The 13360-nt window shown below is 48.7% G+C and overlaps 5 protein-coding genes across 5 annotated transcripts; 1 reads left to right on the forward strand and 4 right to left on the reverse strand.

Annotated features, from left to right (window-relative positions):
- Nucleotides 1–872: 872 nt before the first annotated feature.
- ANOM_010999 (NAD(P)-dependent alcohol dehydrogenase) lies at nucleotides 873–2197 on the reverse strand (the record flags this gene model as incomplete). Its single annotated transcript, XM_015556255.1, has 2 exons — nucleotides 1888–2197; nucleotides 873–1808 (listed from the first exon to the last, which is right to left on the reverse strand). The coding sequence occupies exons 1-2, from the start codon at nucleotides 2020–2022 to the stop codon at nucleotides 873–875; spliced, it is 1071 nt and encodes a 356-aa protein (XP_015401510.1). The 5' UTR covers nucleotides 2023–2197.
- Nucleotides 2198–3439: 1242 nt separating this feature from the next.
- ANOM_011000 (uncharacterized protein) lies at nucleotides 3440–4055 on the reverse strand (the record flags this gene model as incomplete). Its single annotated transcript, XM_015556256.1, has 2 exons — nucleotides 3440–3841; nucleotides 3948–4055. 2 exons carry the CDS (start codon nucleotides 4053–4055, stop codon nucleotides 3440–3442), a joined length of 510 nt encoding a protein of 169 aa, XP_015401515.1.
- A 1601-nt stretch (nucleotides 4056–5656) lies between these two features.
- ANOM_011001 (uncharacterized protein) lies at nucleotides 5657–6691 on the reverse strand (the record flags this gene model as incomplete). Its single annotated transcript, XM_015556257.1, has 1 exon — nucleotides 5657–6691. The coding sequence occupies one exon, from the start codon at nucleotides 6689–6691 to the stop codon at nucleotides 5657–5659; it is 1035 nt and encodes a 344-aa protein (XP_015401512.1).
- A 1255-nt stretch (nucleotides 6692–7946) lies between these two features.
- Nucleotides 7947–8512, forward strand: ANOM_011002 (SRPBCC family protein; the record flags this gene model as incomplete). Its single annotated transcript, XM_015556258.1, has 2 exons — nucleotides 7947–8222; nucleotides 8288–8512. 2 exons carry the CDS (start codon nucleotides 7947–7949, stop codon nucleotides 8510–8512), a joined length of 501 nt encoding a protein of 166 aa, XP_015401514.1.
- Nucleotides 8513–9034: 522 nt separating this feature from the next.
- Nucleotides 9035–13137, reverse strand: ANOM_011003 (ABC transporter ATP-binding protein; the record flags this gene model as incomplete). The annotated part of the gene is made up of 6 exons (XM_015556259.1): nucleotides 9035–9395; nucleotides 9456–10451; nucleotides 10625–12364; nucleotides 12430–12773; nucleotides 12837–13034; nucleotides 13096–13137. 6 exons carry the CDS (start codon nucleotides 13135–13137, stop codon nucleotides 9035–9037), a joined length of 3681 nt encoding a protein of 1226 aa, XP_015401513.1.
- Between the last annotated feature and the right edge of the window lie 223 nt (nucleotides 13138–13360).

Raw genomic sequence — 13360 nt, forward strand, 5'->3', positions numbered from 1 at the left:
AGATTCACTCTATTATAGCAATCATGTATATACGGAGATTTCTGGATCCTGACACATCAAAAATATCGTGGTTCAAGAGGGAATGTATACATATGAGCCGGTGTTGAACCGAACTCGAGCCGAGAAGAACCGAGATTGGGATCTATGGAAACACACACCCCTCTTCACCCCCACAGCGGTCGTGCCCTCTCTGTGATGAACGTCTGATATGGAATTGATTTACTGCTTTGCCAAATCGACTCATAAGGCAGGTTGTGATGAAATTTGCCCAAGGCGTCGTTTTTGCACTGGATTGTTTGTTTGAGTGGTTTGGTTTGTATGGCTTGTTTGTTTGTTATTCAGAGGAAGCAACACGTGACCTATTGTTTTTATTTCCTAGTGTGGTTTAGCGCTGTTGGACTGCGATATGAAAAGGAATGGATCAGAGTCAAGTCCAAGTAGTTGTACATGCCAAATAGACGTCAGATGATTACTAGCCGAGGTTCTTGGACGATCGGTGTTGAAAGGTGCTATAAATTATACCACTATCTGGAAGGATAGATTCAAAGTTAGGACGATTTACCATCCACACCAGACTACACTGGATGATATGATCGCCCCTTGGGCAATAAGCAAGCGTGGCAAAAGAGTCATGCTTTGAAGTGTTCTGATGTTCAATAGGCCAAGTCGCGCATTTCCTGTGGCTCATCAAGTCTATTTTCCCACTTGTACTCCGGTCGATAGCGTAAAACCCTTATGCAGTCTATCATTAGCATCCGAAGCGGGTGTAGACTCAACGTCAAGTTACAACCTGTGACTTTCGATCTCACGGGGCTATGCTATTGACGTGGAATTTCGCTCTATTTCTATGTACGACAGGTGGCGGATATACTCTAGTCTTGCACACCCTGAATCAGGTTTTTGATCCCTTCTCCCCGTGCTGTCTTATCCCAAGCCTGCGGCGCGTGTTCGAAAGGTGTCACGCTGGTAATTAAGCGCTTAACGTCAATGGATCCCTTGGTGAGCAGCTTTAGAGCCAGCTCATAGTCTCCCGGTCCGTACCGAAAGCATCCATGGACGTGGAGTTCTTTCTGGGACAGGGCCAAGATCGGGATCTCGGCTTTTGGCTTCCCAACACCGGCTTGAACGTAACTGCCACCGCGCCGCAAGGCATATATGCCAACCTGGACTGGGCCTTGAGCACCGGAAGCCTCGATCACGGCATCGACCCCATCCGGGGCATTCAGCATATCTAACAAACGAGTGGCACTCTCCTCCGGTGCTTCGTCCAAACCGACAAGGAAGGTTTCGCAATCGAGGAACTCAGATCCGAATGACAGCTTGTGTTCCAGGATGTCGACCAGGATGATTCGGTGAGCGCCGAATGCCTTGGCGACTGCGCCGCACAAAAGACCGACCGACCCGGAACCCATGATGACAATGGTTTGGCCAGGCGTGATGTTGACCAGACGAGTAGCATGCACCGCCACGGAGAGCGGCTCCATGAGCACTGCTTCTTGAAGGCTCATCCCCGATGGTATCTTATAGACAAAATCTTCTGGCACCCGGTAATACTTGGTCAAGGTACCATGCACGTCGGGTGGTACTGCTGCAAATCTCATCTCTCTGCAGATGTTGTAGTTGCCATGTTTACAAGCCTTACAGCGCCGGCAGGGGATACCAGGCTCAATGGCAACAGGATCACCGACCTGAACGGACGTGACGGCTGTTCCGACCGTATGAATGGTTCCAGCAGCTTCGTGGCCCAGTACTAGCGGTTGTTCCTTGCTAACCTTCTTGTTGACTCCGCCGTGTTTCCAGAAGTGTACCTAGCGACTAGTGGGTGAGCAAGAGGGACATTCTGTGGGCACCCGGCCAACCCTGGGGCCCTGGGCTTCAGTATCTTACATCACTTCCACAGACTCCAACGTAGGCGATGCGGACGATAACATCGTGGGGATCCTGAATCTCCGGTACGGGAAGTGACTGTAGACGTGCGTCCCCCGGCCCATACAAGAACCAGGATGGGTTGTTACTCTCCATTTCCGGGACCTTGGGACTGCAAATTAGCTGACACCGTATTTATCACGCAGCAGACAATACGTGAAGTGCCCCAAGGAATACTCGCGCTCTTAAACATATTGCGTCCATGTCTCCACATCGGCCTCCCCAGCGAAACCCCGCAGTTGTTCGATCGGACATGCCCCGTACGCTTTCCCAAGTGGCATTAGTGCTCGCCTCGTGCATATTGAAGATATGTTCATACTTACTGTACAAGGTGTGACTGACCCAAGTCAAAGGGGTGGCTTTTGTAAGAATTTCCGCAGATGGTACTGGAGGACCTTGAATCGATTGACCTAGGGACGAGTGTAGCAGTAAGATATAATTGCCCAGGTGCCATGTAGAAAGCAGGTCGTTGAATTAGAATAACTCAAAACACAAGCATATTATCCATCAGGACATCTTGGAATGTCGGATTCGATTGAGCAAGAAGCCACTCAACTCCGCAAGGCAGGGGGTGGCGTCGTCATGGGTGAAACCTGGACGCCTTTTAGCGAACAAGGATTTGAGGAATCCCCTGTGAAGCTCGAAAGGTATAGCCTGAATAACCTTTTTATGGGGTTCTCAGACTAAATAATGATGTGTCCTCTGGGCAGTGAAAGCCCATATCTATACTTGTACGAAGTTGCACACACGGCCGATGCCACCATACTATCCGTCTATCCTCAGTGCAAATCTGACTGTGCAGCAATGTCCTGACTGTTTCTTCCATGGCTCAATTGAAGTTGAATATTGCCTCTCATAGCCGAGGAGGAATATATCTCCGCGGAGCTTATCCCTTGCATCTTAATTCCGAATCGTGCTGAAGGCTCGGCTGATTCTAGGGACGACTGGGACTTCGAGGGGCTAGGCGCTGGGAAAGACAAATAATAAACTCTCTCAAGGCTGTACCAATGCCGATCGGACTCCTTCCTAGCGTGGAATCTAGAGGTGGCGATCGTCGGAAGATGCTGTGAGTTTGGACACGGGCATTGATCTGGCGCTGGTTGGCACGACAAGGACGAGATAGCTCAAACTCGAATACCAAACCTTGTCCCAGATCTGATCGGGGCTTGACGTCCAAGTGGAGAATGTGATATCAATTATTTGTCCCAGAATTGGCGTATGATTGTATGGTCTTGTTTCCTCGGTAACCTGCTCGATTCTCTTCTCAAATGAACATCTCTACTTCAAGTCACGAACCGAGAAACATCGCTGTATTTATGCAGACCAGCGACACAGTATTTAAAGGAGAGTGCCTCCATAGATGAAGGAACCAACAAATTAGTATATCTCTCCAGCGCTTCTGACACGCATCCGAGGGATATGAAGCTGCTAGACGTGGTGGGTATCATCGTAAAATTAATTATTAATACAGACTAGGATGCTATAAGCACAATTTAAAGCCCGACATGTCAGTTCAAATGTTCCACCAATTTGTCGTGCTGGTTGTTGGCGACTTGCGCCTCCCTGCCTTTTTTGATGCCAGCAGTCGTTTCTTCCTACTTGGGCCCACTGCAAATTTGAGCTTTCTCTTGACTTTGGAAACGAGCCCGCGATCTGAGGGATTGCGCTGTCTCAAGGCTTTGCGAACTAATGGAGACGTGTCTTCTGAATGGACTGTCCGACACATAGGCTCAGTGTTCCTGAAATCGTCACGCCTCGCACCCGACATTTCTGGTTTTTCGTGCGCATAGAAGGCCTGGCACTGGCGCTCGGGCGTGTGGAATTTATCTTCTGATCGCACTGATCGAATTTCTGCGATACTGGAAGGCGACCGCTTGGAGGAATTGGTGACATTTAGCATCTCTGTAATGTTACCCTTTAGGAGTGAAGCAGGTTAGAAAGGATCAAAAGATGATCTTTGGCGTGTATTCTGAGTGGAAGCATGGGTTAATGGTAGTGAGCTATGGAGAGGGACCACATACCGAGGGTGCAGACCCTGGTCGTTCATCTATAGCATTGGCCTTATCAAAACCATTCTTAGTCTTGGTTGGCGTTTTGAATGGTGATGCTAGGCCCAGGACTTTCGCCATGAGTGCTTAAAAGGCGCTGCTAAACGTGACGCAAGAGTTTTCATTGCCAGGCAGAGGAAGATAGTCACTGCGGATTTGCCTACACACGTCAAAAGAACTCTGATATATATAATAGAGGCTATTTACATATTTGAGCTGGTCTACTACAACGAGCCCTAAGTCATAATATTCCTGTGCATTCCAGCGCTTTGGTCCCTCGGGCAAGCAAGGGATGATATAACTGCCCGTGGTTGAACAGTTCGAGACAGGCAGAGAAGGCCCGAATGACCAGAACATACTGGCAGTTACTGCTCCTGCGTTAAGTGAGTGTTTGACAGGCGCATGAAGCTTCGAAATTGGGCATGCTCTTGGAAACATGCACGTAAGCTCTGGGGATATCGCTTGGGGAACCCCCTGTCACTTGTCCCCCTTGCGCGAGTCATGCACGGCGTGTGGCTAACTGGATATCCAATCTTAATTTACGAAACGCTTGGCCATCGAAGAATTAGCCTTTTCGCTTATGTGTTGATCGACTGATGGGCAGACGTTTGGACTTCCCCTTGCAGATCAACCGGAAATCATACCCGTTCAGCAGCAGCTCTTTCGGCCGATCAATTACGCCTGCAAAGGTACATACTTCAGTTTAGCGCGAACCAGACGAACAGGAAATTACACCCTTGTTTTCTCACGAATTGAATCCTCCGTTGCAGGGGAGGAATGTGTCATGCTACCCCGAGCCAATCCCATATCGTGGAAATCCGATGAGAATGCAAGGACTCCTCGAGAACCTCTAGAAAGAATTTTAGCGAAATTAACCATACTTTGCGAATAGCCTCTTGGGTGAAGATTATCATAGCTGCCGCCCGCTGCCTGCTGTCTAGCTCAACTATCGTAACTCTGGTTTCTTGGAAGCTCCGATGGCCTTGCATGTTGGTTATGCGCAAAGCTGAACAGAGGGCTTCACCTAGGGCAATAAAAGGGGCAATCCATCGATCGTATAGAGAATACAACTCTCATGGTGTCTGAATTTCTCTGATTTCACTGTACAGTGGAAGCTGAATAGTCGTGATATGTTGACCCACTCGGCCCAAACACCATGTGGTACTAATACTTGTGCCTAAGATGCTCGTTTGTCTATGAAAACAGAAAAAAAAAAAACCGTTTCCTTGGGTTAAAGTTAATCTCTGTCTATAGCCGAGCTTACATCTGCCCCCTCTTGCAACCCTTTCCCCCTTTTCCCTTAACAATACTCTATCCCTGGCATCATACACCCGTGCTTGGTCGCCATGACATATTTGACAAAGGGGTTTGTATACCATTCCTCCTTCTCATAGCGCATACTGAACTACCAATATATGGGTGCATAATTACTGTAAACCGAAGTGATGTACATACAGAACACGACAAGATGGAATTTATATCTTCGGATAGTCTGAAAAGCTCTGCAAAATCGTCCCCGCCGTAGATCAGAATGCCTCTGTTCGCCGGAATGGGCAATTTGCTAACCCCCGAAGTCGGAGATAGTATGTTATTACTATCTGAAATAGCTAGGCTTATGTATAGCGCAAGAGGTTTGCTAATGGTAAACCGTCCTTCGGACGTGATAAAAGAGATCTGCCTACTTATTCTTCGACACAGTCACGTTCAAATTGGACAGCATAAGGCCCAGCTGAGCTCGTCCCATGCTCGGCCGAGTATCCATTACTTCCCCGTACAAGATCACGATAACACTCGGACAGCCGTTCTTGATGTGGCGCAACGTTCCATTCCAGATATTCCAATAGTTCCAACTCCAAAACTGCCATCTCGGCAGCAGAAACTCCACCTGCGGAAGCAAAGGATTGGTTGGGCCAGGCAAAGTCACTTACACTCTTACTAGCCACTAAGGCGCAGCTTAGAAGAAGCCTGTGAGCTGTAAGGCTCGAAACATCGAATGTGGGGTGCGTTTTGCAGAGTTGTCGGATGTAGATAACCATCATCACCAGTGTCGGAGACGAGAGACACAATCGATGCGTTAAGCGTCTCAGGTACTCGCAGGCAGATACCCGGGGCGCTCTGTTCGAGTGAAAGCGTGTAACAGTAAATCTGGGGCGGAATGCCATGTCGTTGAGGAATGCGAGCCTTCCCAGCGTGTTTGAGATCAATTGAACCATTAACATGGGGTCGACGAGTTCATAGCGCCATGGTAATCGCTGCGAATACGGTTCAGGTAGCAGAACTGTGGATGACGGAATGACATTCTCAGCTCCTTCATCTGTACCAGCAATACTACCTGCAGTAGAAGAGCTCATCGATCGAGGAGCTGTTGCGTGCGAGTCCGAGCACCATTCTGCTTGCTGGCGCACCCAGCGCTCAAAGTGTCGCTTGATTTTAGTATCGCGCTTTGACCGTAGGAGCCCATTAGAGTTAAACTCGCAATGACTGCCAGAGTAACAGTTTCTGCAAGGCGAAAGGGTGGCAGTCTTAGTGTCCTTCTGGCGAAGATCGACGATTTGTCGCACAGGTCTCTTGTCAAAAGTTAAAGTTGGCAGCATTTGGACCCTCTTGTGAGTATTTGTTTCCAAGAGATCCTGGAGGAATGTATGATGAAGCACACAGTCTCGATTATAATGAGTAGTGCTGGTTCGGATTGGTGTGACAGCGGTAGAGCCTGCCATTGTGAAGGTAGAAAGCAGAGATAGAAACGTGTAAGTCAGATGCTCGGCTTTGAACTCACAATGACCGTACCAGAGGTCGTATATCAATGTTTTCGCCCATGTAGAAGGCATATTAGTGGACCTACGCGAACCAATGGTTGTTCCCCAACAAGAGCTGTCTGAACCATGGTTGAGCTCATCGGTCAACCGTCCCCACGTCACCATCCGGTCATGATATAAAATGCTTCATAAGAAGCTCCTGAGCAGAAGTGGCAATGTCATCACTGGCGGTTGGATCGCTTAGTCTTCACCATTCAATGCGTGGCATACCTCTGTGAGCTATATCACATTGGGACAAGGTTTAATATCGCCTCTGCCCTGAATAACATGCTTCTTGATTGCATTTATCAACGAATGCAACAGTCTACATGATGGCTCAACATGATTGAATACTGAAAAATGCGCTGGCTTTGCTTGGCTACCACTATCCATCCCTTCGAAGAGAAAAAGGACAGAAATAAACGCAATCGGGCTCATTGACGGCTGTGAGCGACCAAGGCCTATGGTTAAGACTTTGCCGACAAGCATGTATGAAAAGACTAGCAACACCTGTCATTTCCCTTGCTTATCTTGTTGTTATTAGCCATGTAGTGGATTGTTGTTATGGCGAGAGTGCTCAGTGCAGCTACGAAGGGCTTAACGCTTAAATAATAGACAGACCAAGCGGGAGAAGGACAAATGGCGATGGACCGTACATATGACGTTTACTCAAAATACTAAATAAAAAGAGTTCATTTAAATTGCAGCGTAATCCAACAATAAGGGTAAGTTGCTTGGGTGTCCAAGGGTGGGTTCGCCGTTTGCAAACTTCATGGCCGGAGAATACGGGATCTGGATAATATTTCCGGGGATATCCGAATGGCTTAAGAAGAGGCACGGCCTATGATGTACGTGGGACTTTCGAGTAATCTTATGGGGCAAAATTGGCGATATAATTCTCGAATGGCTCAACTCGTCAATAGAAGTCATATCTACTTACCTCGGCAACGAGCCTAGAGGTACTAAATCAAGCAGAAAAACCGTCTCTTGACTAACGTCTACTGACAACACCATCCATCCACTCGGTATTCGGCTGTTGTCGGAGGCCGAGTTGCTGCAGCCTCCGTACCTAGCTTGTAGAAGTGATAAATAGTACTGCTGCTTGCATGCAGATCTAGTCTCAGTCCTATACTTCCTCACTACGCCTGGGAGTTGAATTACAACCTGAACACCCACAATGCTCACCCTCAATATTGCCTACACGGAACCAGTGAACAATACCTCCGATCCCTCCATACCGGTCCTTACCCAGGAGCAAGTCTGGAATGGATTGAAACTAAAAGCTCGACGTCCGCAGGATTTCATTCCATCTTTGGATGATTCCCGAATTCTTGAGGAACGGGAGGATGGAACCTATATCATACGAGAGGCTCACGTTGCGGCCAACCTCCGTGAATCCCCTATGGCTGGAAAATGGACCAGAGAAGAATGTAAACTACATGCGCCGGTCAGGGTACGGGGCCTAGACACTCAGATCTTGTTTCAATACCTGTCCGTCGTGGTCTAACCGAATTGCAGACTTATTTCACGTTACCAGGCGGGTCATCCGTGGAAAATATCGTATCGATCGGACATGACCAGAATCTCTACCTTACGTTTACATACGAATGGAAATTGACTGATATCGAGCCCGGGACAAATGAGGCACAAAAGGCTAAAGAGGACCATATGAGAATTGCTATATCCTCCGTGCAAGGAACTATCCGGGCATTGAGACGAATGGCAGAGGAAAGGACTCTCTGAAGTTTGCGTCGTAAGTACTGAGGCGACCCCGAATAACTTGACAATGAAAATTAAATTGCCACACGGAACTTTATACGGGATATCTAGGAACAGTAGACGGTAGGAGATGTAGAATAACTACTTAGAAAGGCCTTTGTTGTAAAAAAAACGAAGAAGATATCGTGTGTTAGCTAGACGGAAACACCCAAAATTTTGAACCCTAGACGTTTACAGCCATAACACGGTTTACGATATAAAAAGAACAAAATTGAAATAAGGCCATTATTATATGAAAAGCGACAGTGGTACCTAATACCTATACTAATACCTATACTAATACAATGCTCAGCAGTACCTTGCTGATGTTGATAAAACAAAAAACAAAAAAAAAAAAAACCAATCAAATCCAGTAAGAACAAGTAGAAAAAGATAAAGAAAGAAGGACGAGCTCCTAGACGCCGCTAAAAAGAGATCAAGAAATGCGAGTACGTATTTGGAATCCTGCCCTCAATACACACAGCGTAAAAACTCCCAATAGCCCAATCATGAACCCGTGGCATCCGGATTCTGTAGATGAACGAGTTCGTAGTAGCGTCCTTTTTTCCGGAGAAGCTCACGGTGTGTACCTGACTCGACGACCTCTCCTTGGTCGAGGACGTATATTAGATCTGCCCGCTGGATAGTGCTCAGCCGGTGAGCAACTGCGATCGTAGTGCGTCCTCGCGCGGCGGCATCCAATGCTGCCTGGACGACCTTTTCCGACTCGGAATCTAGAGCGGACGTAGCTTCGTCCAATAAGAGGATCTTTGGATTCCGTATAAGGGCCCGAGCGATGGCAATGCGCTGCTTCTGGCCACCAGAGAGCATGCCTCCTTTATTGCCAACAATGGTGTTGAAGCCCTGCCTGCAAACCGTTAGTATACCTCTGCTGTTATATTGATACGAATGGTGTGGAAGAACTTACGGTAATGACAATATGAAATCGTATATGTTTGCATCCTTGCAGGCTTTAATGAGGAGACCATCTGGGACATCAGGCGTGTTGCTTCCCAACAGGATGTTCTCCCGGATGGTCCCTTGGAACAAAGTCGGTTCTTGACTGATGAGAGCCAAGTGGCTGCGGTAGGAAGACATCTCGAGAGTGATAATATTCCTTCCATCTACGTAGACACCACCTTTGAGAGGATCATAAAATCTCTCCAGTAACGCAATGGTAGTGCTCTTGCCACTTCCACTCGCGCCCACCAGCGCCACAAATTGCCCTGGTTTGATGGTCAGGTTCAAGTGGCGAAGGATTGGTTGCTCCAGACGACTGGGATATCGAAAGGAGACCTCGCGGAACTCAACCAGCCCTTGCATGGACGAAACCGGAACTCCTTTGCCTCGAGAAGCATGCATTGTGGCGCTGCTGAAGAGCAGTTTGAACTCACGGGCAGCGTGTTTCGCCTTGCCCATGTCCGGAGCATGAGAGAAAACCGTTCCAGCGGCCTGGGCCCCAAAGATCACCTCGCTAAAACACACGTAAAACTGAAAGAGGGAGTACTCTCCATGACCAAGTAGAGACCCGCCATACCAGAATCCCAACGCCATGCAGAAGAAAGGCAACGCCTGCGAGCTGGCATAAAGTAAGGATGATTTAACAATGGGGAGAATATCACTCTTGAGCTGTCGACGAAGCTGTGCTTGATAGGATTGCAAGGCCTCGGTCTCCATGGTCAGGGAAACGACCGTACGGATGGCCGAGGCTGCCTCACAAGCAGAACTAGCCGATTCCTGATATGCTTTCTTTGCCCTTCGTTGGAACCGCTCCAGCATCCAAACCCGAACAAATCCACACATTAGCAGGGCTGGAACTGCGGAGATGCACACCAGTGCCAGCTTCCAACCGATGACAAGGGCTACCCCTAACGAAGCCACGAGATTGACAGAGACAATCAAGATAGTCCCCAATGTGACGCCGCTAATACCGGTTAGCTCTTTGGTTCCTGCACTTAGTGTGGCTGTCAATGCGCCTGTCGTATTTTCCTGCCGATCGAAAAAAGAAATATCTTGGTGTAGCATCACTCGGAATGCACGACTGCGAGCGCGGTAGACCATTTTTTCAGAACTATACGCAAATAAAGTCCCTTGTACGCTATACAAAAAAGCGATACGAGGCCAATCATGAGAAACATAAGAGACCAGAAGTTGGCATCGTGCCGGAGCTTCGGATATTCAAAGGAAGGCAAGCTGAGCGTGCTGACAGCCTTCGCAAACAGCACGGCCTGCGATGGTTGAATACCCCCTGCCAGGATGGATGCGCAGAGACCGAGTAATAAGAACGGCCACTCGGGCCGGTTAAATGAGGCAAGAAATCTGAACAAAGTCCAGAAAGAATAAGCCTCTTCCTTGGCGGGCTGCATGAGATGAGATAGTGTCATTCTCGACACAGGTCGTTGTTTCTCTCCAGTGTGCAATCCGATATCGGATGCATCATCACTGACTACACTATGTAAATCGGACTGGTCATCGCCAGGACAATCTTTATCGAAGAAGAATGTCATTGGGGTATGTTTAGGGGGAATGCTCGTCAAGAAATGGGAATATCGCTTAGAGTATCTCGAGTACCGCTTCTTGATCTGTTGCGCTTCCACCATGCCATAATAGACCCCTCGTCGATCCATCAAATGCTCATGCGGCCCTTGCTCAATAATCTGGCCATTGGCAAGAACAATGATGTTATACGCCTTTTGGATTGTGGACAGTCGGTGAGCGATGACGATTGTCGTCCTACCCTTCGATGCCTTGTCCAGTGCTGCCTGAACGAGCTTTTCGGATTTCGTGTCCAAGGCGGATGTTGCTTCATCTAAGAGCAAGATCTTAGGGTCCTTTATAATAGCTCTGGCAATGGCGATGCGCTGTTTCTGCCCTCCAGAGAGTGAGAAGCTCTCGATATTCGTATCATAGCCATTCGGAAGCGCCATAATGAACTCGTGCGCATTTGCCGTTCGAGCTGCGGCTTCAACTCGCTTTCGGATTTCATAGGTCGATTCCTTTTCAAATCGAGAGCCAATGATTCCATAACGGATGTTCTCCGCGATTGTGGTGGCGAAGAGTCTCGGCTCCTGCGACACGAGCGACATTTGCTGTCGCAGCCACCGGAGATTCAATGTCTGAATATCCTGGCCGTCGAGCATAATGGTCCCCGCGACCGGGTCATAAAACCGCTCCAGCAAGCTGATGATGGTACTTTTGCCCGAACCCGAGGGGCCCACGAAGGCAGTCGTCTTACCAGCGGGGATATAACAACTAAGGTCATGAGCAACAGTGACCTCGGGCCGCGATGGATACACGTGCTGGATGTTATGAAGCACTATATTTCCTCGGACAAACTCCAGTGTCTTGCCCTCGTCGGACAGCGCATCCAAGGGGGACTGACGGTCAATGGTGCTATATAGCTTCGATGCCGCCGCCACCGCGTTCGACAGCGCTTGACCATTGGGGGCCACATTTCCTAGATTATAGGAACCTAGGATGATGGCCATCATGATGGTCAGCACATCCCCGGCTTTGATGTTACTGATTCCTTCGACGAGGAAGCGAGACCCCATCCAGAACCCAAGCCCATAGTTGAGATACATGATGCATAGTAATGCCCCAACCATGATGGCGAAAATTACTTTTGATTTCATCCCAGGCCCTTCGGCATCCTTGAGATGTGATTCGTATTTCTGTGCCAGGGTTTCTTGGGCACTGAAGGCTGCGACGGTCCTGATGGAGTCGAGGATGTCCTCCGCCATGCTGGCGCCACGGCCCTGGCATTCTAATGCCTTTTTGTTGAAGATAAGCATGAGGGTGGAGCAACCGCCCATGGTCAAAAGCAACGCGAGGAGGCTGGCACTACAGATTAGCGCCAGCTCCAGTTCTTTACATAGGCGATAATGAACGCCGTAACGAACGTCGACAGCCCAGTCAAGGCCAAGCCGACCTTTTCGGAGATGCCGTCTTGTATCAAGTTCGTATCGGCAGTGATTCTCGTGGTGATCTCGCCGGCACCGAGAGTGTCAAAGAAGGCGATATTCTGTCTTAAGATAGCCTGGAAGTATTTCACGCGAATCTGCTGCACGACATGGTCGCCAGTGTAGATGAAGCCGACGGTCGCCAGATAGATCGCGACGAACTCAGCCACACCCAGGTATATGAAGTAGACCACATTCTTGGTCAGCTCGTGATGGAATTGATCATAGGTGATTTGATGGGTAGCAATGTCTTGAAAGGTCGACGTCAGCCTGCCGAACAGGACCTAGCATAGTTGGTTAGCCTTTGTGATTATGAGCTAGGTATTCTAAATCCAGACATCACCTACTGTGAAGAGAGGAAGTGCTGCACCGCCTGCGATCGCAGCAAGTGCACTGCCGAAGAGAATGGCAACATCGCACCGAGTCGCATATCGATAGACACCAAAGAAACCGACTTGTGACACCGGCGCATGGAGCTGTCTATCGAGGACCTCTTCAGCGTGTGAGACAGAGAGACCCGTAGTTGTACTGCCTGTCCCAGGAGACTGATTGGATCAACAAGTCAGCGATGATGCTGTGATAGTTAGATCAACGCATGGATTTCACCTTTGGGAGCGGCTTCATCAGTATATCTTTGTCGAGTTTCATGGTGCAAATGGCTCCCAGTCTTCACATCTGATGGAATGACAGGCGGCCATTTCCCAATTACCAGCACCAAACGTATTATCAGCGCAAGAGATTGTTACGCGGGTACTTTGTGAGCGCGTCAAAAAGCCTTGGGGCAGTGGAGCAGTCCCTAAGTTTTTTGCAACCCTCTCCGCGTCTCCGACTTTCGCAGGCACTTGTTAGTCACCCCACCGCTATTGCCAAT

This window comes from Aspergillus nomiae, assembly GCF_001204775.2.
Source record: "Aspergillus nomiae NRRL 13137 chromosome Unknown contig00576, whole genome shotgun sequence".
In the NCBI taxonomy this organism is placed as follows: domain Eukaryota; kingdom Fungi; phylum Ascomycota; class Eurotiomycetes; order Eurotiales; family Aspergillaceae; genus Aspergillus; species Aspergillus nomiae.